The sequence below is a fragment of the Ornithodoros turicata genome, chromosome 1, assembly GCF_037126465.1.
Source record: "Ornithodoros turicata isolate Travis chromosome 1, ASM3712646v1, whole genome shotgun sequence".
Taxonomy (NCBI): domain Eukaryota; kingdom Metazoa; phylum Arthropoda; class Arachnida; order Ixodida; family Argasidae; genus Ornithodoros; species Ornithodoros turicata.
This window is the reverse complement of record NC_088201.1, coordinates 143,196,585-143,222,475: the sequence shown is the minus strand read 5'-3', so window position 1 is coordinate 143,222,475 and position 25,891 is coordinate 143,196,585. Positions and strand designations below refer to the sequence as shown.

Genomic DNA, 25,891 nt, shown 5'->3' with positions numbered 1-25,891 from the left:
AGTAAAATTAACAACAACATTTAATTTTACGATTGAACGGTTAATTGAACGGTTTAACATTGAACGGTTGAACGGGATTCGGCTGCACGGAATTGCACACAAATGATCTCGCGGGGAAACTGCAATATCATTTCGACAATCTAATTACAGCAATCGCGTAATAATTTCGATTCAACTAACAAAGTTCTTGCAAATGGTGATACAAAAGTCTTATCTGTATGAGGAAGTCAGTGGCAGTCCTGACGATTCCTTCGATGATTTCTCCGTTGATCCCACGTGGTCCAGTGTCGGATGGGGTGGTGATTCGCACTTCACTTCACTAACTTAGTAGGCACAGACAAAATGATACCTTGAAAATTCTACATGCTAGCGTGGGTAACTTAGGAGGCTGGCGTGGTCACGTCCGATTCCTTATCACATTTTCTACGACTGCCCCAAGTCGAAGTCTTCCCTCTCTTTTTATGTGTTCGGTTTGTTTGTTTGATTCTCACTGTACCTGCCGCTGTCAGGGGACAGGTGTTTGGCGTTATATCGGCACCTATTCGGCTCCTTTGCCTCCAACCCTAACCGACAACATGCTTCTCTAAGTGCAGGAAGTGACATCTTGTTTACTGCATTCCACTTAATAAAGATAAATGATTGACTGGTGGGGACAATGGGAGACGACTCTCCATTTTGACTTTTCGGCGCCCGGCTACCGTCTAATCACAATGCGTAGGCCCGGGTGTTGGTTCCGCTGACCGTCGGACATTTGAATTATTCCGCCAATCCTTTGGGGCCGCCTATAATGACACTGTGTCGGCGAGCGAAGGCCGAGGGAGGGGAGTGACGGAGTCACACATAACCTCTAGGCATATGCGGGCGTCAAACAGTTTGGGAGGAAGCAAGGTCAACATTCCCAAAATATGAAGAAAGACCAAAGATACCAAAGGCCGGCTTTTGTTACAATCATCATCATCATATGAAGCGGAAGTGTTCTAGTCATCAATATAAATCATCATAAGTAGCTCCTATGCATATCGGTAGCGTGATGTTTTCAGAAAATAATCCCATTGATGTCCAAAATACGACGGTTCCTCATGTTTTTAACAGGATGATCCTGCGGATATCTTGTGCGCATGCTCAAACTATATTAGACATTTGGACCCTTCTTGATATCCTCTGACGATTCATGGCTATGTGGGCCCCAGACTCCGAAATGTTACGAACTAGCGTACACCAACTTGCTTGTATTCTGTTTCTTTCTCTGGAAAAGCTAGCTCACAAAATCAATGAACGCCATCAACCTCATCGCCACAAAATGATTAGCTGTTCCGAAGATTTCAGTAGTAGAGGTGCAAGAAGCATGGTTAGTTGTCAGTGGCGACGGCACAGCGAGCCGGGGGTGGACAACGTAGAAATATGGGCTTGTTGGTATACGATGCCACTGCAACGCGCCGAAAAAACAAAGACATAGCTGAAGTTAGATAGAATGCAAGGCGATGGGTGGACCTTGATATGGTTTGAAGACCGCCGTGCGTTTCCTTCGAGAGAGCGTGGCCCCTCTGCGCGATCTCGCTTCGAGGGGAGAATCCGGCGCTTCGATCAGCGGCATCGTCAGTTTGGAGTACGGACGACAATCATACGGAAGAAACAAAGAATAACGAAGGAACCATCTGAGTACTCGGACTCCGACGACGAGCTCATCCCAAAGGGTCTTTTGCGTCGCCAAAAGCGTGAAACAAAGCACCTCCTTGCTGAAAACCAGACACTGAGGAAGAAATTGGATGAGGAGCGGGAACTGGCCGCAGAGCTACAGAAGGCCCTACTAAAGAAACACTGTATGTATTTGAGCCTTTGCGCATGTGATCATTTCAGGCAAATAGTGCCTAAAGAATGTCTGACCATTTTATTATAGTTTCCACAACCTCAAGCACATTCACTGACCACCTGGCAGATGGCAAAGGGGCTCAATGTGCTGTTCCCCTCGCAAGTGACCTTGAAGAGTTCATCACTGAGGAGCCTTCTACAGTGTCCCCGCCCAGTTCGATGGATCTGTCTACCTAGGTAATGTAAGCTGATATTCAAAATGCACTGTCAAACAGAATCTGGATCGGTCAGCAATGCTGGTCGGCACAATCCCACTGGACACACTACACCATCCGCACTTCACATTTGTGATCGAGGCTTTCATTTGACGCAGTCTGGCGAGAGGTCTGACAGGACCCGCTAGTTTCAATTTAAAAGAAAATGTTGGTCCAGGACGTCTACTTGAGAGAAATTGACATTAATCCAAATGCTATTTCGGTGTTTGTCCATGTTGTTTTCTTCATGCGGGCCACTGCCATCGGTGTCGTCTTGCTAGCCCGGGACCTGCAGTGCAAGTAGCGAGAAGGCGAGGGTAAAAGAAATCTACTGCGCCTGCACCAACCCACCTTGAATAATGTAGTCAATTTTGCGAACGTGGCGCAAGTGTATGCGTTGTTCATCTCTGTCGCCGAGATTCACTCTGGCCGCACCTGCGGACGATCACAATCGATACCTAATCACGATGGTGCGCGATGAGGATCCTACGTCATTGCGTTTTGGGCACAGTGAACCCTTGTTAATATGACCAGTGCCATTCCCGTGGACTTTGGTCATAAAGCGAATTGTCATATTAAGAAGAAACGCACCCTCCGCGGACCGGACACACAGCTACGCACAACAAAAGCCGCCGTAACTACGATTTATTCTCTGAAAAATCTGTTAACAGTGACTACGTCAAACAACTTTCAGTCATTAATTTTTCTAAGTGCACAATAGCACCATCAATTGCGGACACGTTATCGACGTTTCTTTGCTCAAAAAATAACAACGCAACCTGTAGTACATTGCTTGCCTCCTTCCAGCAACGCCGCTCTTCATTTCGACTGCCAAATCCCTCTTCCGCTTTGTTTAGGCCAACCTGACGTGAAAGCAGCAGCACAGTGTGACCTGGTCCCCGCCTTTTAAGCACTTCGGTTGTTCGAAAAGAGATATGAGCAATTTCCCGAGGTCAGTGATTTCAGGGGACATCCCAAATCTTGACGACCTATTTTAAGACGTGTCGCCCTTTGAGCGAGGTACGAGATAGCCTCTCCCGGGTGCTACTCCTAGAGTCATTTGACGCGGTCATAATAGCAGAAAGATAATGCCTGTGTTTGACCCTATTTGTGACAAAAATCTTGGTCAGTGTCCGATAAACGGATTGTCATATTAACGAGGGGGATTTACATGCCAGCGGAACGGTTCCCGAGAAAAAACTGTTATAAAGCGACTATGTCAGATTAACGGGGGTCATATTAACGACGGCTCACTGCATTACAGGTATGACTGAGCTTAATGAGATTGCCATTGCATCTCAGTTTCCTAAATGCTGCTCTATCCGAGTTGTGAAGGTGTATTTCTGTGGAGATAATGTGGTGTCAGTGCCTTAGAGATGTGTTATGTCTGTTCTCACCTGATAAAGTGCAGGTTTTGCATGAAAGCTTGTTATGAGTAATGTTTTATTTTGCAGAGTGGTCTCATTCCCTGTGCTTATTATGTTTTACCACCTGTAACATAAGAACTACATGGATAGTTTCAGAAGGATACTGTGACTCCCACAGCCTCCCTACACCAAGCAGAATCAATCACACCTGTGACCACAGCGGAGAATATAAGCACACATGTGACCAGTATGGACACACCAGAAGTCACAATTGCAAGCAGCAGCCACACAGAGCTGACGAAGTGATCATTTGCTTTCAGCTTTTCACGGAATTTCTCTGAAGGGCACTTATAAACTTATGGCGAATGCCACTGCTAGTTTTCATGTAGTAAAAGCTTTATGGGACCAAGCATGCATGTCACATGCAACTCAACATGCATGAGGTTTAATTGGTCCTTAACATTGCTATTCGTTTGTTCCTATGCTCAATCTGCACGAGTGCACCACACTGTGTTGCACAGCAACAAGTGGAGTTCACCATTAGTTTGTGATGACGATGATGATGCTGATTCAGGTTTTCGTGGCACATGAGTGACGAAGATCATAATGCGCCAAGACAAACCATTAGTTCTCAAAATTGTCTCGTGGTATGTGTAAAATTCTAAGCAGACGTCAGTTAAAGTAAAAAGAAGTTGCCTGCCTTTTATGAACTCGGAAGCAGAACTTACCAAAATGGTTGGCAAATGCGATAACGTCGTCTGAGTGTGGTATTTCCTTTGTATCTGCTATGCTGCATGCAATTTGTTTTTCAACTTTCAGCCTTGCTCTAAGATATGGTTGCATCAGTCATGCACGCAGCCTTATGAAAGTTCACGCTCGTAAAAGTACTGTGAATATTTGATATTACTCTGGTGGATGCGAATACAGTATGCTGGACATGCCTATCATTATATGCTGGTCCGTGATTGGAGTTCTGGGGGAGGATCAGGCATTTCCTTCACTTCTCCAAGCAATGAAGGAAACCCTGCACAGACCCTTACCCAAGGAACCTACCCTTTATCTGTGTTTTTGTAAAGTCGGGTGTGCAACCACACTGAAAGAGAATTGTTTGAAGCCTTTTTAATCGAGAGATGGGGTAAACGTAATTGTGTCAGCGAACCGTCAGTGGCACTGACACGTGAAGCATTTAAGTATTTAGAAGGCAGATGCAGGACATGAAAAGTGAATTGTTTGATTTACCCCGTTTCCCCTGGGCAACTCCTATTTAAGGATTGCTGCCATTAAAAATCTGTTGATAGTGGAGCAAGTGTCGTCAGTGTGCTCGTGTCCGTGTTTCGTGCTCCGGTTTAAACGTCATGCATCTGATCTTTTGTCTGCTCATGTGCTTAAAATGTCCTCACCCTTGTAGCATAAAAGTGTAGTTTTCAAGTGTGTTCAAGTTTTGTGTATCTGAGGATCAAGGAAAAAGGACCTGGATTATTTGACGAAACTTTTCCTCGGTGTGACATGGCTGAGTCTGAAAGCTCATTGTATCTTTTCTAAAAAATGGACAGGTGAATCTATCAGCACCGGCTCCGAATGGTGGGCACCAACCTGCAGGAGGAGGACGAAGGAGAGTTGTACAGCTACCGAGTACACCACCGTTCACAGCCGGAGACCACGTAAGAAAACTTCATTAAAAAAACTTTTCTTTGCGTCCAACAGCTAGAACCTGACTGTTTCTTCAACTGTGATCTGCAATGCCTTTCCACAGAGGTGTGTGCACGAATGACAACCTCCACTTTGAAAGTGGGTCACCATATTTTCTCCCATAGCAAGTGCTTTTTGCCCAGCTGACTCATTTTGGATCATTATAAAGAAATGGAACACCGCCACCAGTATTTTGAATGGAGAGTGTTCTTCTGTGTCCAGAAGAATGACAGTCTGTTCGGAATTGCATCTGCTTTCATCCTTCAGCATTTCCCTCTATATTTTCATGCCAGTTTGCTGGATTCTCTGTCATTCATCATTTTCACTAAGCTCACTCTAAAAACAAAATTGCATTTTGCCAATTGGTATTTCTTATAAAGCACTTAATTTATGAATTGATTAATTTCAGCTGATTAATCGTCTGTTAGGTACAAAAGCTGTCCAACAGCATAACCTGCATGCACAACTGGCATCTTCTCTGGTTTGCACTTTTTATATAATAAATCGAAGGATAAAGGAAAACCCTGTATGTAGCACATCCAAGGTAACAGTCACCAGGCTTTAAAAAAATGAAGTCATATATATGGATGAAACAAACTGCATTTTACCGAAGCTGATTGCAGTGTATTTTATTTTGTGCTAGTTTGATAATGAAGGTGGATGATATCTTTGCTCGAGCACTCATGGTGCCATTCTAAGAGTGACGCACATCGGACATCCGAGAAGGCAGCTATGCAGGGCTGTTTTATAGTCTCGTCTTTTTTTTTTTCTAGAATAACTTAAAGCTCAGCTCCGCCGATTTTCGACTGCGACAGAATGGAGCCATGCTTGGGCTGTGCGTTCGTTTCTGCACAGGGAGCATACATGTGAAAACTTTTCACCCATTTGTTTGTAGTTTTTAAGAAAACAATTTTTTAAATTTTCCTGGCACGGCGGTCCTGTGGTCGGCAAACTCTGACCAATCCCGGCTTCGTCCTGGCTTAGCCGCGCTCGTGGCTTGGCTAACGCCAAATCGTCGATGCGATGGCGGAGATCTATGGGCGAAGGTGAATGTTTTGGGTGTGTTCCGTGATAATTGCTGTCGTTAATAGCCTCAAAGATAGTTTTGCCGGTCTTCTTTAACAAGCCTTACAGGATGGCCTCGTTGTGCAACGACGGCCGTCGTGAGCGGACATTCTGTGCCCGCACTGTGCTTCATGCTACTGCTTCATGCTACCAACAAGACCTAACACCTAACGTGTGAGTGTGACGTACACTTACGCATTCTCAATAGCTTTGGCAGCGCACTATGCGCGGACTTGCTGTGCGTGCAGAAAGCACCACCAAAGCTATTGAGAACGAGAACGTGCTCGAAGACGAAGTATTCCTTATAAGAAACATGATAAAACGGTGCGGTGGTCCCCGATAGCTCGTGACAGCTGTTTCAGCACGATACAGCGGCCATGACGGAGTGTAAACACAAACTGGTTGCCAGGCAGAGCTGGCTAGGTGTGGCTATCCAATCCGCGCAGTTCCAAGTATGACGTCACAAGTGGAACTGCCGCCCGGTAGTTTTTCTCAAATTTCTCACGAAGGAGTATGGAAATTTGGAAAGCAATGTGCGTTTATGAATGAAGTTGGGACCACGGTCCTGAATATCACAACGTTTTCATACTTTCGGAACAGCAGCGGAGCTGCACTTTAAGGGGCATCATGTTCAGGGTGCTTTGTTGAAAAATATCTTGGCTTACTCTGGGACCTGTTTATTGACGCTTTAGCTCCCAAACCACTGCGTAATTAAGAGGTATCTAATTTTAATTTGCTAATTGGCATAAAATAAATGCCGTCCCATGGGCTCTGGCAGCTTTTAACACGGCTACCTCTTATGCAGCTTTTTTCAACAGTTCGTAATCGCTACGTGAGACACCCTGCATGTACTCTCCCAGCTAAAGCGGATTTAAAGGGCAATAAACAAGTATGCGAGTGCGGTTTTTTCTAATCCAGTGTGATTCGTTTCCTACAGTGACGTTTAGCACAAAATTTTGTTGCAAAAAAGTAAATAACGGCTCCTGACTGACCGAATGTTGACTGCACTCTTTCGTGCTCATGCCCAGCCTTGCGATGCCATAGCGGCAATAGGCACACGTCATTTTGACATCGCGCACCGTCAATCAAAATGTGAGACGACTGTACATTGATTTTCGTTGTAATATTGGGAAGTGAAATCAATTCTAAACATATTTCCGCTTGTCAATCCCAACGTAGCCAGATCAAAAAGTACCAAAAGCCTGCAATATTCCATTTCATGTGCGCACTGTGCTTTCAGCTCTGTATTTGTCCGCGAGGTCACAGTGATGTTCCCACAATCGGTTCTCCCTGCACACCGCAGCTTGTGCAACAAGGCTGGTCATTTGCTACGAGTCCGAAATTTCCCCCATCCCCACTGGAATGCAGCTTTGCTACAGGTGTGAGATGTGTGACGTAGGTGCTGTCAGAGTAGGAAGGAGAGACTCGCACGGGCTATGCTCTTTGAATGGCATTGTTTTGTGGTAAAGACACTCTAGAGGTAAATTATCTTCATAATTGGATATCGCCACGTTCTCTCATAGAATATAATAATTGAAGAATATTCGTGAAGCTGTTTAGTGCTCCTTTAAGGGCACTTCTGCATTGTTCTTTCGCATAGTTTGAGAGTTCTCGTCTGCAGTATAGTGAGGTTTCATGTGAGCCCCACCCAGATAGCCCCGCCCAGAAGAAGAACAGTCTCTGTTCGAAATATCGGCGGCTTCTGTCCTGAGGCAACTCCCTTCCTACATCTCTACCGGTTCGCTGGATTTCTACTCATCTACCACCCAGATACAGTTGGTGAAGAGTTGTCCTGGTGCTTTTACGTTTTGACGTCTGATTTAGTAGATGGGGACCAACATTATTTTGTTATTGCAGATGGTGCTAGAGCAAGGTGTATTGGTCCCAAAGGACAAGTTTGAATGGGTCATGGGGGCTTCTGGAGATTCAAGATTCTGCCGCGAAATGGCCCGCCTCCTTTGGACTACCGAGCAACTACAAAACCGAAGTGTAACCGGAGAGGCGTGCAGGAGAGTTTTGAAGGAGGGAGCTACCGCCAGGAAAGCTCTTACACCTGTCAAAATGAGAGCAATGGCAGGTGAGGCAACATTTCTACCGGCGCTAGACACCTGTCACACAGCACTAGATTACATTCCTGACCGTTCATGATCAAACTGAAAATCAAGTAATGCTTTCGCATATAAGGTGGAACACATATCACATTCTCACCTAATGATAGAAAAACAGCACCTGATGTGAACAGCAACTGACGTTAAGAGCAAATGCGCTTAGATTGGGTTTTGATACTTTTCGTCTTTGAAGCGCCATCTCGTTGGCTGACTGAAGCTAATATTTAGCATACAGTCGCCGTCCGATTTTCGGACTCCGCGGAGATCGCGCAAAATTCCGAATCATCGAGCAGTACGAAGAAACGAATTTCGCTTCAAAATAAACTTTACTAAGCCGTAATAAGATGAAAAAATTTGTCGATGCTTTCCTAACGAACTTTCGGCTCTGCCTGATAACATCAGCTTCTATTTCGGCAGTGTACCTTGTCAGAGGCACTGCCGTCATCAAGTCCGCACGTCGGCTTCACCTAACGCATGCGTGCATTAGGTGAAGCTCGGTTTACAGCGCTGTCGCGTGATTGGTGGCGGCCAGCACGTGCTGAGCCGTTGGCCAAATCGAAGACTCAAAAGCGTTACGACAGACCTCTTCTACTCAGAGGAATGGAGAATGAACAATCATCACTGCCTATTTTTTTGCCTAAATATTTTAGTTAGTTATTTCTTTTGATACGAATTTCGGATGATACCAATATTTTCCGTCACCCCAAGAGAGAAATTCGCTGGTTGGGCAGAGTCCGAAATATCGAGCGACGGAGCTGCACGGCATCCGAAATTCGGACGCACATTCCCCCAGGGCGTGAGTCGTGACGTTGCCCACATACGTGAGGCCGACAACGGCAAGCCCTGTCACCACCACCACCACCACCACCACCATCCGAAATTTTTGACGTTTGTATACATCAACTCTATGGGAACCACGGCGGTTCCGCAAACGAGTCCGAATAATCGAGCATGTCCGAAAAATCGGTCGGCAACTGTATTACTATGTCATTGCCAATGTGGTTCAAAATTTGTATAAAAAATTATATCACACAGACACTAAAATGAGCCGTGTTCTTTAGCTCTCATTAAGTCACCAGGTTTATTCACTTTCCATGTGCGCTTTGGTAAGCTAGATGCATATGGTGACATCCATGTTCAAGCACGCAAGTAGTATGCGTACGTACTCCTCAGACTACAACGTACTACTACGTACCCCAAACTACACCTCTCACTGGTTTTGACTAGAATGGCCAACAAGCTCGTTTTGTTTAAAACTGACTGTGGCCTGCACTCTGAATAATAATATTGTGCATACAAAGGACAATCTCTCCATTCAAGTGTTCTTTTGAATACCGACGTTTTCTCTCTTTCGCAGGTGCCTACCACGAATATATAATACGTCATGGTGACCCTTCGCACAGTTCCGAACAAAGACTCAGACAAATTAAGAAATATCTACGGAACCTCCTGTCCGATATCACCAGAAATGCCAAGTAACGCTACGTACAATGAAACGCGGGAGCACCCGTGCATTACTTTTCATATACCGGCTGTTTCATGAAGGTCCACTGACTTTATAATTTGCAAACAGGTGGTGCCATCAAACACTTTATTTTTGGTAAAGATCCTTGGAACATTAGCCATAGGCTGAGTAGCGAGCAGCTCAGTCGCATACCATTACTAATTAAATAAACATCCTAACTTTTAAACATTGCTTCGCATGCTTACAGGACCTGTGTTTTATGTATCGGGACCTTTTGTGAAAATATTCAGATGAAAAAAAGAAAACTTGTTGACACTGCACCTTTTCAAGGAATTAATTTGTTACGATTTACATATTTCTTGTGCGGAGCTATATATGGATGTGCTCTCTGAGTCAGTTATGCTGCTGTCAACTTTGTGTTCATCCATCTGGATTGCGCACTGGCGCAGTGGGAGATTAGGAAAACCGCATCAGGTGCTTTGGTGTTCCTCCTCAATGAGACTGGTGAACAGTACTGGCAGCACTCGTTCCACAGAGAAGGAATACCAAGGCGTCTGTTGCGGTCTTGCGCCTGTTCCTTATCCTTTGCCACCCCAGTGTGCCATCCTGGCGGATCAAAACGAAAGCGCCAGCCAGGCAGCTCATACAAAATGCACATTAATGCACTGCTCCACGAAAGAAATGTGTAAACCAAAACATACTAATTACTAGAAAATGTGTCAACGTGTTTTTCTTGCAGTATGTTTTCCTCAAGATCCCGATACATAAGACAGTAGTTAAGAAAGTATGCAAAGTAACATTTAAATGTCTGGATATTGATCTAATTAATGACTGTATGCAACTGACATACTTGTTACTGGGATATGGCTGATACCCAAGAATCTGTACCAAAAAGAGAGTTCTTCAGTATTGCGCCACCTGTTTACAAATGATTCAGCTGAGGGACTGTTCTGAAACACGTGGCATAATAAATCATTTATTTCCCACCATAACTGGGGGAGCCATGAGGCAACGAGTGAAACTCAAAGTACAAAGAAGAAGCATTTAGTCAAAGGCAAGCCATGTAACCATATAACCACAAAATAAACTATGCAAACTCGTACATGTGTGCTCACCATCTCCACTCAACAATGCAGAAACAATGCATGTGGACTAATGTGTCATCCACTGACGCAGTATAACATATTACTAATGTCGTGATACCAGTCAGAAGCAGGTATTACAGGTACACTGGTGTAGCTGGTATCCGGAGGCTTTACCAGGATGTTAATCAGACGTGCTGACATGAGTGGTATCAGACGGTTCAGCTGGTACTACAGGTATGCTGGTGTTGCTCGTTTGTGGAGGCTATACCAGGACGGTAATCCGTCTGGTATAAAGGCATACCAGCATTTTTTGACAGGAGATTCCTCGCTTACAAGTCACTTCATAAGTGCCCCCGGCTGTTGAAGAAATATATTAGGCGACAACGAGGTGGTCTCATTCTCGTCGAGAGTCGAACCGAACCCGAACCTGAACCAAAAACCGTTATTAACCGTTATTTTTGGCTGAACCGGAACTGAACCGAACCGAAACAGTCGACGCCATCTTGGAGCTGAACCGGAACTAAACCGGTAAAAAAATACCGGTTTCCGGTTCAAATAACGGTTCACACGTAATTAAGTGCGAAAGTTTAGATGTTGTGCATGAACACAAAATCTATTTTTCGTATTTTTTCTCCATTTATTAGCTTCGTAGACATCGTCTTTCTTGCCGAAAAAGTCCTGCCCTGCAACAACGATTCTCGGGTCACGAAATAGAAGCAGATAGTAACTGAAAACTGCCACGACTACTAACGTCTAAGACATACACATAAATATATATAAGGATTAAAGGTCAACAGGACATTAGGGACAGTTTTGGGTAGTAGTCATTAAGTGACATATTATAATAATATACTGGTCAGAGTCAGCTATACACAGGGTGTCGTGGCGCTGCATTTCAAGATCAGTCCGTTGCAACTGTCAGTTTTTCTTTGAGAGCGCTATGTCTTCGAGGTAATCTCTACCGTTATCGCAAGCATCCTGTATATAAATACCAATACGCGGACCAACCGACGTATATGTCGTCGGCTGTGCGACCTTCGGTCTTTCAAATATTATCCCCTTCGTTTTTTTCTTTTTCTTCTTCTGTTCTCTTGCACGTAATGCATTGCGAAAGCAAACTACCTGAGCTCAGGTCTAGCACGTATTCGTGTATACAACGCTGCAGCATAATGCCCAACGTGTGCGCGTGTGAACTTACATAAGCCCCTTATACGCTAGCCACACTTAATGAAACGGAATGGCGGTAAGTTCACCTCCTCACGAACTATAATCTTGTGTGGCGTCGTTCTCTCCTGGAGGCTTAATCACTTCATCGTCGTTACAGTCGTTATGAGCTAACGAGCAGCGGGAATTCAAAAAGGCGGGCGGGGAAATTCGAAAAGATGGGCACGTGACACGTTGCGCATGACGTATCCCACGCCCTTCACGTATCGCGCGAAGAGCGTCATGCACGTGCTTTATCACGTGCCCTTCTCGACGCGTGCCCCGCCTCTCGTTAGCTCCTAACGCGTGCAAGCGATTAAGCCCCCTGGCTTGTTGAAAGCAGGGGCGTGTTGAAAAAACGCAGTCATTCGGGACGATGGTTGCTCAGGAGGGGAAGTTACTGTCATTCCGTTTAAAGCATTAAGTTTGCCGCGTGCCTAGGGTACTAGAAAGTAAAGCACCGGCCACACTCATGCTGGTCAAATGAAGAGAACATGAGGTGAGAACATGAGAACAAGAGAAAGTGAGTCGAACTCTCTGTTTGCACTTGCTTTGTCTTTGTTCCACAGAGACTTCACGCTAACGCCGAGCACGGCGGCGGTCAGTGCTGACACATTAACGTGCCCTTAACACATAAAGTCCCCGAGCTCACGATCGCACCATTCCAATTCAACTACATACCATGAAGCGTCGTTATTTGATTAACGTGTATTCGCGATCCTGACTGGTAACGAATAATTTCAATTAGTTAAATGGCTCAGGCCAAGGTAGCAGGCTTGGTTGACAGATATTCCTGGTGAGATTCCGCTAACAACCCCGCGACCTGAGCAACGTGCGGGGAAAGTCAAGCCAAACCAGTAATTCATGGGTATGCTCTTCTTGTACCCGCTACTAATCTTGTCTTTCATGCCGCACAAACTCTTTCAAAATCCTGAACCATCACTGACGCCTTCCTTCCCACTTCAAACACTGTAACACACACACGGAAGCTTCTTTTAACCTGCCTGTTGTGCTTCATTCGCACTCGTCGTTCCTGAACCGGTTCGGGAACCGAACCGTTTGGAAAGAACCGGTTTGAACCATTATAATTGCCTTCTGGACCTGAACCGGATCCGAACCCTTATCGCCGAACCTAAACCCGAACCGGACCGTTAAACGTTTCGGTTCGACTCTCTGCTTCCACTGCTCCTCTCAGGGCTATCAAGTCTCGTGGCGGGAGTCACAGGGCGAGCGATATCCAAAGCTAACGGTCATGGCTCATAGAATAGCAATAGGTGAAGTTCTGCAATCTAACGATTCGGACGGTGTAAAAGTGGGCAAAATACTGGCAGCCCTCTATTACTTGCTGAACCGCGCTCACTATCATCCTCCTCCCCCTCCTCCTCCTACTCTGGAACCTGTGCATTCGGCACCCGAACCGAAACCCAACCAATTCGATTTCAATCTTCTACCCTCCGGCGTTGATAAAGCACGCGCGAAATCTGTGCTAAAAGAATTGAAGAAAGTTTTCACCTTGCAGGTGGAGTGTGTAGTGAATATTCGTGGAAGGCTGCGCCCATACATATCGTGCATCGTCGTTCTTATACATCCAACTTTAGCTACATTCTTCCATTGCTTGTGATTGCGTACTGGCATCTAACAGACGAGTACGCGGTACACGTAAGGGCCGCAAAGTATTTTATTTTGCATAGAAGACATTGCGGTGTAAAACATGTCGCCCGATCGTCCCCGTCACCCGAGGGTGAAGGAGCACAGTGCCGCCTCATGCGTCGAAGATGAGCTTTAACTAGCGGAAATAAAACGAAAATAAATGTATCGGGTGACTCTATCCGAACTGCCCTGATCTTGGGTTGCATTTCCTGTTTTCTTTTAATCTTTTTCCAGGACGCAAGAGGCGATAGTATGCTGTTTCACCCTCTCACATGGGGGGTGAAGGAAATACACGTCCCCGAAGATGAGTGATGAACAAAATAAAGTAAAAATGGTGTTCCTTCACGAATTTTTTGCGGACTATCTATCGGACGGATTTTCGTTCAGAAAACGGCTCCGGTGTCAGCTGACCAAAGGGACCAGATGTTCTCATCAGGACAACTTCGCAGCTTTTATAAGTAAAAAGTTAATTATTGAAAGATAATTAAGACATTGCCTTAGCAGTTTGCTAATGCCCTCTTAAATACTGCCCTTCAGCCTATACTATAATGCAACTGATTTCATCTCCGAAAAAGTGATATATATATATATTTAAAAAAATATGTTCGCACTTAGCTGGGACACCCTGTATGCGTTGTGTTTTTCAGTGTGGCTTCCCAGTGCATGGTGAAGGACGACATTGATATTTGAAAAGCTTTCATACACTGTATCCTTGGTATACTGTATACTATATACTATATATATATATGTATATATATATATATATATATATATATATATATATACTGTATCTTGCACTACTCATTTCTGTGACAATTTAGGAACAACAATCTCTGGCCTTGAAAGACCATATGGTTGTCGGCAGGAAGAGGCTGACGAAGTTGATGTGATATTGTTGTTGACAAAGTTAGATAGCATTAACACGTTCTCACGTGAACGAATGATTCTCCTGTCCACATTTTTGGACAGCTAGTGCCAGCTGTTCAGAAGAAGACATGGATCGTCAGTCATTTGATCGTCTTAGAACCAAGAAAGGTATTGTTATTGTTCGATCAAAACATCCTCAATGAATTTTTAAAGCAATAATCGTTATGTTTCCAGATTCCAGTAAACATTCAACGAGACAGTCGCACAAAGGCCGTGAGTACCAGCTTCAATGACATCACTTTTTTTTCCTTCTACGTCACTTTGCTAGGCACTGGTTTACTTCAAAAACTCTGTTTAGGGTACGCTTGAGAACAGCTTATTAACATGCTGGGGATTTCCTGACGGGTTTTCACGTATCGTCTCCCGTATGAGAACCTCGAGACAGTCTGAGCACTCATCGGAAAATTTGTGAGGTTGCGCGTATCAGCGTATGACTCTGGGGACGGATACGAGCTTGACTCGTACCTCGCTTCATCCCTTCTGTGTATAAATTGGCATTCTGAACATCACAAGAACGATCAAAGGAGGTCAGGATAGGTAAGGCGTACGCCACACATACCTCTGGGAAATAACTAAGAGCGCGATGCGTCGTGATAAGCACGATAACTAGCGCCGTTGGCGTGACTTCAATGCCATTTCATACGTCCTCCCAGCACCTTTGCTATAGTCTGCCAGAGCGCTCATATGGCACTGGCAAGACCGAGTTTAATGCTATCGCGCAAACACACTGTTCCCATACTCGTTAGTCCGGCAGTGTAGTGATGGTGTGTCATCCCTGGTGTTACTAAAGCAGATATTTATACAAAGGAAGGGGCTCGTTGCAACAGAGTTATTTCTTGAACGCACTCCTCATTTTGCTGCTCTGTGGAACCACGCGCCCTTGTTCTACATTTAAATTTGTAATGGAAGGTAAGCATGAACATCAAAGTGAACATTAGCCTACGTTTGACTTCTCTGCGTCTTGGAGGCTTTTGTATCACCTTCTGCCCCGCGGTCGTTATCACATACGTGGTAACAGGTCGTAGTAACCAGAGTTATAGGTAACTCGTTGCAAGTAACTCGTTACTGTAACTAAGTTCCTTTCTTGCTAACTTTTATCTTGATTGGGTACTTTAGCACCGTGGTAACTTTAAAGGAACTCGTATCTTTTTTAGGTAACTTTGCCAATGTAACTTAAACTAAGTTTCGTGTTACTTTCAATTCGCTTTTCACTCACGTCCACATATTTTCTTGCTTTCTCTCCGGTTCTTTCGCGGCATTTTATTCCATAAAACGTGATATTCAATCCATGACAGTATGACAGTATTCTATTCAGGAAGTAATAACCGCTGCCATGGAAATCAAGCTGAACCATTGTGCGCCCACAGGGAGTAAGATGCACAGCGTTCTCATTGTTGGACATAAACGGAAACGATCAAAGCGTGTTCGACTTCTCCGCAGGCAAGTCAAGGTCTAACTCAACTGCTCACGCGCGCTGCACCTGTGTAGTGCCATTTTGTGTCCGAATGAACTTGGAAGTACCTAATTCTTTTTTAAGTTACTCCGTAACTGCGAGTTACATTTCAGGCTGAGTTACATTTTTTCACACGGTAACTTCACTTCCTTAAGTTCCTCTTGACGGGTAACTTCTCGACCTATGGTAGTAACCACCTGTTGTTCGTTAGAACCATAGAGCAGCAAATCATTTGCCGTTCCCGTACACTGAGATAGCAACAGCGTGGCTGCAGGGGGACTAGTAGATCCTCCAGCAGTGACACTTCATGTCATTGCTTGGGTGTTGGTGGGGCTCAACTGTAGGGTTTTTCTAAACCGTTGGTTCAGCCTCAGCAATTTACGCTATATATCATGTACATGTACCTGTACTTGGAGAACATTCGATATAATGAAGGAATCTTAATTGCACCTATATACCGCAACTGCTGCTCACTGAAATGTTTGCTTCTCATTGGTTTTTCAGTATTTCGTTTTGAATTATTATACTTAGCTTGTGTTCTAGTGCATGCACATTCTTGTTTACCTGTAGTTGTCAGCGTTGGTACAGCATAAATTTGTAAGATGTGCCAGTTCCGTCACCTAATTCAGAGCCACGAATTACTAGCCTCGTTACGGGGGTAAGAACTGCAAGGTGCAACCCTAGAAAAGTCTAAGTCTAGGTACGTACCGTGCCTCTCATGTAAATGTAACATTGCGTTGCGTTAATATAGACTCGGACCTTGGAAGTTATTTATATGTATCGATGAACCTCCAGACTACCTCCAAATGTCCAGGGTCTTTACATAAGGGATGAGTTGCATGAGACATCCACACTTGGTAACTTAATACAGTTAATGATCGCTACAATAGGCAAGCCTGATATAAAAGAGGTGACGTAAAAAGTTATATCAGCAGAGAATAAACGAAAACGAATTTTTTGTACCATTTGCAGGATAATATTGCAATTACAATACGAAAAGAAAAACACAACAAAATGAGAATGCACAATGTGTCTAATATTGTTGTACAAAGTATTAACGCCAAATGCATCTGACGACGAAGCAGTTACGTGATGCTAAATCAAAAATATATGGATAAAGCATGAGTATTGAGTATTGCGACCCCAGCATGGCGAACCAAAAGTAATTAGATATATCAGTAGCACACATTTAAAAGCGCATGTTTACTTGGTTGCATCTTCATGCGGAATGGCAGAAGATGCTTAATGGCATAAGGTAGGTAGACCCCCAAACAGATTTTCACTTGCCATTCGCAATAGCGTACCAACATTCAAGTGGTCCAACCGACGATACCACAGGGCTGTTTCATCTAATGGGATGTGAACAGAGCTTTCATATACTGGAACGACTTGCGCCTTCATCTTATAAATACCATCCAACTTTATGCCAGAAAAAACGAAATCCTGTTCTTTGTAGGCAACACAGCCTTGCCCAGTGAAGATCACGTCCATGCCGCTGTCTAATAACTTTGACAGAGATGACGTGACTCAGACTGATGACTGTGACAGAGATGCCGTTGTCCGAGATACCTGGTACATAGGGTACATCCTTTCCAGTTAACCCGGTTAACGTACTTGTTTGTTGTGGACACCGAAAATAACAGTACCGGTTCCCTTCGCTGCAATTCCTTTGCAATCAGCAACAGTGGCTGCTTTATCCTTCTCAATCTTGAAACCCCTCAGCATTTCCTTAGGGCTAGTCATGTGAGTGGTCGCTCCTGAATCAATTGACCAATCTTCATAAAAGTTGTCTCTCTAATGCGTGGTTCACACTACAACTTCTCTCCGTTGCGGTTACGGTGCGGATACATTGCGGAGGAGGCTGTCGTACGACACGCTGTTCAGACATATGCGTTCTTGATACGTCAAACGCTTGTGGTTGACCAATCACGTCTCCACTCCACCACGTCTCCATTCCACAGGCAGTCATGAACGGGCAACGTGATGTGGTCGGCGAAACTTTGAATCTCTGAATGAATCTCTGTACTCGGCTCGGCGTGGGTCGTAGAGCCACGGGTATTTCTCGACCTCTGAAATTAGAGCTTCTTGTTTTGCCAACGTGCTTTCACCGGAGGCAGCCATGTTGGAAAAGCACGCGACAGCACAGCAGTGATGCTTATTGGTCAGCTACATCTCCGCAGGTAGCCCGTACTGCATGGACTTCGGTCGAGCTCAACTCTTGCGGTGCGTGTGCTTTTCGGAGTGTCGTGCTTCGTTGTCATGATAACCGTGTCGCGCCGCATCCGTAACGCATGAAAATGCAACAGTGTGAACCAGGCATAAGCGGCCCCGAATGCAAGATCATTTTTCGGTGGCTGCTGCACTTCCAGCTCGAGCTTACCCTTCGAAGACCTAACCAGTCTTGGTCTCTGCCTCGTCCGCTCTTGTTTGACAGTCGGATAGGTGTCACTTCTGCTCTGCTGGCGATATTTGCCTCCGTCAGTTGGACGACTCCATCACTTCCTCGCCACGTGGCCTTTTTTGCCGAAATTGAAACATCGAAGGGTATTTCCGTCCTATGGATAGGTCCTCGACTGCACCTCGTGTTTGCATGATGCCTCTTCGGTAAAGTCTTTTTCTGGCTTTGTTCTTCCTGGAGAGGTGCGTACCTCGCCCTCTCTGGGGTAATGACTGCCATGGCGCACACATGGAAGCCTCGTGCAACATCATAATGTGGCTTTCGCAACCTTTGAATGCAATAGCAGCTTTCTTTGCAACTACCAAGGTCTGATCCAAGTTTCGTAGCTGCTGGCTTGGTGCCTCCACACGGTGCATGTACTGGGCTGCAGTTTCCTCGAGTTGCCATTGGATTCGACAGAGTTCTCGCATGAAACTTATTGTCCGCTCCAGCATGTCCCAGGAGACCTGGGTTCTCCCCTATTATCATATGTCAGCTTTTTCCATATGCGTCGCGTCGATGTTTGACCACATAAATCGTCTGTGCGCTGGAGAGATATTATACTATATGGCGTTGACATTCCATTTCATGCTGCTCCCACGTACGCGTAGCGTTCGCCTGGGTAGGAGGTTCGCCTTCCACGGTAGACCAGAGTCCTTCCGTCTTCAGAAAAACTACCGTTTTGTAACGCCAGGTCTGGTAGTTGTTTCCGTCGAGCTTCTCCGAGTGGTGAGTCGACGTCTGTCACGCTACACCACGCTACATACTACACAGCTCTACGTCTTGTGTATTTGTATTGGGCGCAAGCCACGCATGATGTTAGCGTACTGTAACATGTCGCCTGATTTTCCTTTTTCCAGGTCACTCAACGGGGCCTGCTAGAGGTAAGCACAAATTAACTTCAGCGACTTTTAAAATTATCGACAATAACGCTACTACAAAATTGCGACACGCGTACAACAAAATAGTCTAAATGACAGTACAGGTGACCACACTCTTATGCTGAAGTGATATAGTAGACAATGCTTGGGGGCACCCTATTGAAAGTAATACGTGAGGTTACCTCAGAGTCTGAGGTCTTGAGGTATTATGGGACATCTGAGGTCTTGAGGGTGCCTCAAAGCCTGAGGTTCTGAGGTTACCTCAGAGCTTGAGGTCCTGGGGTTGCATCAGAGCTTGGGGTTCTGGGGTTACCTAAGAGTTTGAGTCCCTGCGGTTACCTCAGGGCCAGAGATTTCCACAGAATGGACCTGAAAGCATTGAACAACACAGAGCGCCCGTAGCACGACTTCGTGTTCAAAGACTTTTTATTGGTATTGAGGTCATCAGGTTCTAAATGTTTTTCAGACAGTTTAATTTGTCGTTCAGTGTCGCGACTCTCTTCATTTTCTTTCTGGTTTCTTCCCCTTCCTCCGTTCTGCTCTTGAAGCACTGGAGGTATGCACATAGAGATAAAATTCAGTTCAGGTACGATAATCAAAGAGGTAATACAAAATAATACACGAAATACTGAATAGTGATTACCAAATGAGTGAGCATGTCTGCATCTACGAAAGTAATTTGCTCCACGCAGTGACAAAACTATAAAAGTTCATTGCAGTAAATTGCCATACTCAAAACGCAGACGGTTGCGACAACAGGCACACCTAGAGTCTCCATATAAGTTCTATGCATACCAAGAATATGCATATACGTTTTCAACAAGAAAAGGTAAAGATAAATGCTTGTCAAACCAGAGGGATAAACAGTCTGGTGAGCACGTCCCTCAGGCACGTTGTCGAATGGACAGCAACAGAAGGACAGAAATTTGGTACCGATAATACACCGTTCAAGATATGTAAACACCCACATTATTCCGCGTTTGTTGCGCGTATGTTGGTTTCGGCTCATGCCTTGATGGTTTTCCTATCCGCTTTCATTCGCTGCAGGCCTTGGCGATATCCTCAGTGCCTATCACGCCGCATGCAATCGATCTGAAATGCATCGTAGGAAATCAGAAAATATGGTATCACAAATACTATACAAATTCAAAGTTACATCAACTTCTAAAGTGTCACTTTCCATTCACGTGACATTCAAGCATAATTTTTCTTTTGAAACAAGACACACGCACACACGCACATACAGCTAAGACTATATACAAGAAAATTTCCTTCACGTACCCTCCAGAAAGAAGCTTCCACGTGTTTTCTTGCCCCCCTTCCGGAAAATAGCGTGCACTGAATATTCCGTGTTCCGATTGAAAATCTGTGCGATCGTTGTCTTCAGAAAAGTTACTCACGTCGTCCACAGAAGTAACAACTCGAATGTCGTCAAGAAACTCACGTATACACACGTTATCATGGCACCTTATTAATAAGCGGCACACAGGACGAAGCAAATACACACGCATGCCATGGAAGCTGGCGCGTAACTGCTCAAAGCAGAGGCAGGCGATTCCGAGAACTCGTTACAAAAGCGGGAACTTAGTGTACGGCCCCCGAGCAAAAAAAGAAACGAAGAGGGAGAAATGGGGATGCGTGGCGGGAGCGAAGCCACTGAGTGGAGCTGTAAAAATAACATCGACGCATGTTGCCCGCGTTGTTGTTTTCTTTCTTTTTTCAGAACCAAACGAAACGAAATATTCCATCTTATGTAGATCAGATTGTAGATTCCACAACATTTCATTGTGGCGTACACCAACCTGTGTGAAGCTCATAGAAGCAGAAAGTATTGCAACAACTCCTGCTTGCAATTTTATCTATCCATTATAGCCTCTAATAGAAATACACGTGAGAATCTACCGTTTACTCTATATTGGTTTCAGATGACTGGTTATGCGAAAATCTGTAGTGTATTTTTCACACGAGTTTGCATATTACCAAAACCCTCGAGACTAGGGAGCTACGCAAACAGACGCACGCGGACAGCGTCCGGCTGTTTTCGTAGTTCCTTAGCCTTGAGTTTTAGTAATATGATCAAGGAGGTGAACCCGAGACAGGGATGAAGAGACGACACAACAAATTCTGAAACACAGCAAAATTTTTAATGTACCTATGCCCTATAGATCCAAAAACCTCCGGAGCGGAGGAACAGGAAGTCTCTTCACACAGGAACAGGAAGTTTCAAGTATGCTCTCCGTCGCAAGATTTTCCCCCATGATCCTTTAGTGGGTGCTTCCACAGAGAACCTTCCGTGGGTCAAGGCTCATCGGGCCCTTTCTACTCACAAATCTGCTTTCATCCATCACACCAAGGATTTGTACGGGATTTCCAACAACATTTGGACTGAACTTTTTGGCGACCATTACCGGTCCCTTTCGCTCTACCGTCATTGGTCCTGCCTCAAGGATTCGGACTTTGCGAAAGCTTGGCTGCCCAAGAAGACGCAGCTTTCAAAGGTCTGTGCCCAACGTGAACAGGCTTTTGTTGAAGTTCCCTTTGTGAATCCGTCCAATGCTATAGTTTCTGACAAGTATTGTCTCCCAAGTATTGTCTCCCCATCAAGCTCACGAAGTTTGATGTTGCTGCTTCCTTGGCTAATATTGCTTCCAAGATTAGTGACCCTGTTGCTAAGAATGCTTTTGTTGAAAGATGTATTTCCCGCATCCCCCGTAGTTCCTCTGGTGTCACTGGCAACATTATTCCCTCCCTTGTTTCCAATGTTCAATCAGAGTTGCATAGCTCTAATTTAATGCTACTTAGTTGTGACAAATCTGGTAAATTTGGTGTCCTTCCCTTGCCTGATTTTCATTCTAAAGTTCAGTTTGCCCTTTCCACGCTTTTCAAGCCCTTTGTAGGTTTGCTAAAAAAAATGAAGGCTTCTATACTTTCTATCATGCCCAGGAATAGTCATTACTTGCCCAAACTTGTTAACAACTGTCGTTGTGATTCCCTAGCGGTTAAATTCCTTCTCAAGGATCACAAACCTGACATGCCTCTTCGTGTTGTTGTTAGCGAGCGGGGGGCATGCCAGAGATGCGTATCACATTTCCTCCAACATACTCTAAAAACGCTACCTTGTCCAGGTTCCCTGTCTCTCAAAAATTCTATGGAGTTAATTGATTCCCTCAAGGAATTCCATGGAAAGTCCCTTAACATGTTTTTCTTTGATATCAAAGATCTTTATTACTCGATTAAAGTACCACTTCTCCTCGAACGGGTCTTTGACTTAACTGACAACATCATCATTAGCTTCCAGAGCTCTGCTAGTATGTCTGTTCACGATTTTTTGGCTATCCTTCGGATCTACTTAACCTCCACCGTCATCAATTGGGAGAATCATCCCTACATTCAATCTGAAGGCGTTTGCATTGGTTCGTCGGTTGCGCCGGTTTTGGCGGAAATTTATTTAAATGTTCTCGACAATGCTATTCGCTCTTTTATTTCTCGAATTGGTGGGGGCATGTTAATGGTCCGAAGGTATGTCGATGACATTATTGTGCTTTTTGATTGTAAGGTTGCTTCTACTGAGAGCTTCGTTACCACCCTTACTTCATTTGCCCCTGAGCTTAGTTTCTCTGTTGAACATCCTTCGGGGGGTAAGCTCAGGTTTCTTGACTTAACTTTGTTTACCCTTACGGGTAAGTAAGTTGGTGTTATGGTAGGGAAGATGCCAAGCCTCTTTTGCCCTGTTCTAGTTCGCATTCTAAAATTGTAAAATCTGGTATTATTTCTTCCCTGTTAAATGCTTCTGTCTCCAAAAGTTGCATCCACCATATTAAGTTTAGTTTGTCACACCAGCGCTCTAGCTTACGTTCTGCGGGGTTCGAAGAGCCTTATTGTTATTTCGCAAGCTATTTCACCCCACACCCTGTTCCGCGATTGATCGGTTTCCTTTTGCCGTTATTCCCTACCACCACTCTGTTTCCCACAACATACATGCTGTTGCCAAAAATTTTGGTGTCAATAGTGTTTTTCTAATGCTTTAAAACTTAGTAGATTAATGCCTTTTCCTTCTGTTTTCACTGGTTGCCCCATAAAGCATCGTAACCCGTTTGTTCCCTGCAATCACTCGGTTGTATACTCCATTCCCCTGGAATGCGGTTCTTGTTATGTAGGTCAACCCGGTCGTTGTTTGAATGACCGTCTACGGGAACACTGCCTCCATGCTAAAAACATGGGCCTGCTATCAAGTGAACTAATCCAGCACCTTCGTGAATGTAACAATTGTAAACCTGTTTTCCCTGAAACCGGGGTACTATGTAAAGAAAAGAATGTTTAGCGAATGTTGTTGAGGGAGTCGGTAGAGATTGCTGCACGTGGCAATTATGTGAGTAAGCCATCCTTACTTCCTGTTCCTCCTCTCTGGAAGTTTTTGGATATATAGGGCATAGGTACATTATAATTTTTGCTGTGTTTGAGAATTTGTTGTGTCGTCTCGTCATCCATGTCTCGGGTTCACCTCCTTGATCATGAACCAGCTTGTCAGCGTCCTGTCTCTTCTATCGATTTTTAGTAATATGAATTACAATCTCCAGCTCGCTTACTCTTTAGCGATTCTTTCATTGTGATGTTTGTGTAACGTTCGTCATGGGCTCTTCGTGCTAGCAGAGTTTTAATTTATAACCGAATATAATTGACTTTATGGCTTCCTGATGGTTTATGTGGATGACACTTACAAAATTTCTCATTTTGGAGTTACGGTTTGTTGTAGGCTTAATTCGCGTTGCCAATTTAATGAAGGTAACATAATTAAATTATAAGTCATGAAACTAAATTCTACTCCAAAACACCTTGCGAACCTCTCCAACGAAAAGGCCCCCTGAGAAATTCCCACAGAAATTTCTAAGGCTGTAAGGCGTACCAAGGTGTGAGGCCCTATGTTGAATCTCGATTCGCCGAGGTAACCGCAGGAGAGCTACGGTCAGGTCTGAGCTCTTGAGGCGGAACCTTAAAAGAACCACAGCAAGCTCTGGGGTTCTGAGGTAGAACCTCAGAATTTCTTGAGGTTACCTCAAAAGAGCGAAAGCGATGTCTGAGGTCCTGAGGGAGAACCTCAGAAATTATTGAGGTAACCTGAGAAGAACCACAGCCGGGTCTGAGGTCCTGAGGTACAGCCTCAAGATATCCTGAGGTAACCTCAGGATTTCTGGGGTAACCTCAAGACATTTTTCCAATAGGGCATGTTGTTTCGTTGATGTGTTTAAGGCTGAAGGTGAACACAGTTGTGTTGCTCGCCAGGAGACTGAAGCACGATTAAAGATGTATGGAACTTGCAGAGCTGGGGAATTGTATTTGTTTTGTAATGCGTTATCATTAATAATTACTTTTTCAGAAGTAACCATTACTTCACTCACTACATTACTTACATTTTCGTTGTTAGTAGTGCATTACTAGTGCCATCACATTAAAGGTCAGCTATGCCGATATCCCAAATAGTCGAAACGGTTGTGATATTCTGAAAGCCCACATCCAGCTCTCCCCAAAATACACCTTCATTCTCTCAGTTCGGTACAGTACCATGTCAAAAAAATAGGTAATTCATTCCGAAACACACACGGGCGCAGCCATTTTTATGACGTAGATGCACCCGACCGGCATTGTGACGTGTACGCGCCTTCGTAGTTGTCAGTGGATTCCAGCTACGGCTTTTCGTAGCTTCACATATCTGTGCTTGAAGACGGCAGACAGCAGGGTTCCGCGATAAGTAAACAGTGCAGCGGCTGCGAACTCATTCGTGAACCAAGCTCTGTACGATGTTGTGACTGGAATTCGTGGTTTGTGTTTTGTGAGCACGTACAATTTGTATCAAGTCGCGTCTGCGTTAGCCCGGCCCTTTACATCGCTTGCCCATTGTAGGGTCAATTGTCTTAGGAAATTGACTGTCGTTTCAACAGGCGTTTTAGCAAGAAAATGCCGACAGCGTTTTATTTTTGCAGGAAAAAATCGTGCTATGTGTTTGAGAAACCGCGTACTGCTCTCGGACAAGTTTTACGTACGATTTACCGTCGACGATGTTATGAAACGACGAGCGACGTAAAACGAAATACAAATCACATTTTAAACTTTTTGTGGGATTCTGTGCATTTTGCAGAAGCACCCTTTGAATCACACACTCCCATGTCATGCTGCGTCATGTGGCACGCTACAAACTACTGCATTTCTTGCGTAACATCTGGATATTGTTTGTAATGAGCACCGTAGCACAAAAACATGCACACGAAAGCTCCAGAAGCCATGTTCTTGTACACAATGGCGACGCAAAAGAAATACCAGAGCCACTTAGAAATGGTGTTTTTAGAAATGTGTGGTTTGGAGAGTTAGGCCATAGCGTAGATCCTAGAAATCAAATCAGTGGGTACAGCTTATCCCTCTGTAGAGTGCTGTTTCAACTCACAACTCGGCCCACGGGGTGTAAAAGTGTTAGAGGTAATTTATGGGACTTGCCGTCCTGCGTGA

At 44.6% G+C, this 25,891-nt stretch overlaps 2 protein-coding genes across 2 annotated transcripts in view; one reads left to right on the top strand and one right to left on the bottom strand.

The window, feature by feature from the left end:
• LOC135386310 (uncharacterized) overlaps positions 1-25,891 on the bottom strand; it is a 532,914-nt gene that overhangs the window by 308,825 nt on the left and 198,198 nt on the right. The window lies entirely within an intron of this gene.
• Positions 14,608-25,891, top strand: part of LOC135378659 (uncharacterized) — a 35,556-nt gene continuing 24,272 nt past the window's right edge. The window contains exons 1-3 of the mRNA XM_064611744.1: positions 14,608-14,730; positions 14,797-14,835; positions 19,373-19,396. Of these exons, the coding sequence (XP_064467814.1) occupies positions 14,691-14,730; positions 14,797-14,835; positions 19,373-19,396 (103 nt within the window). The 5' untranslated portion in view covers positions 14,608-14,690. The remainder of the gene's footprint in view (positions 14,731-14,796; positions 14,836-19,372; positions 19,397-25,891) is intronic.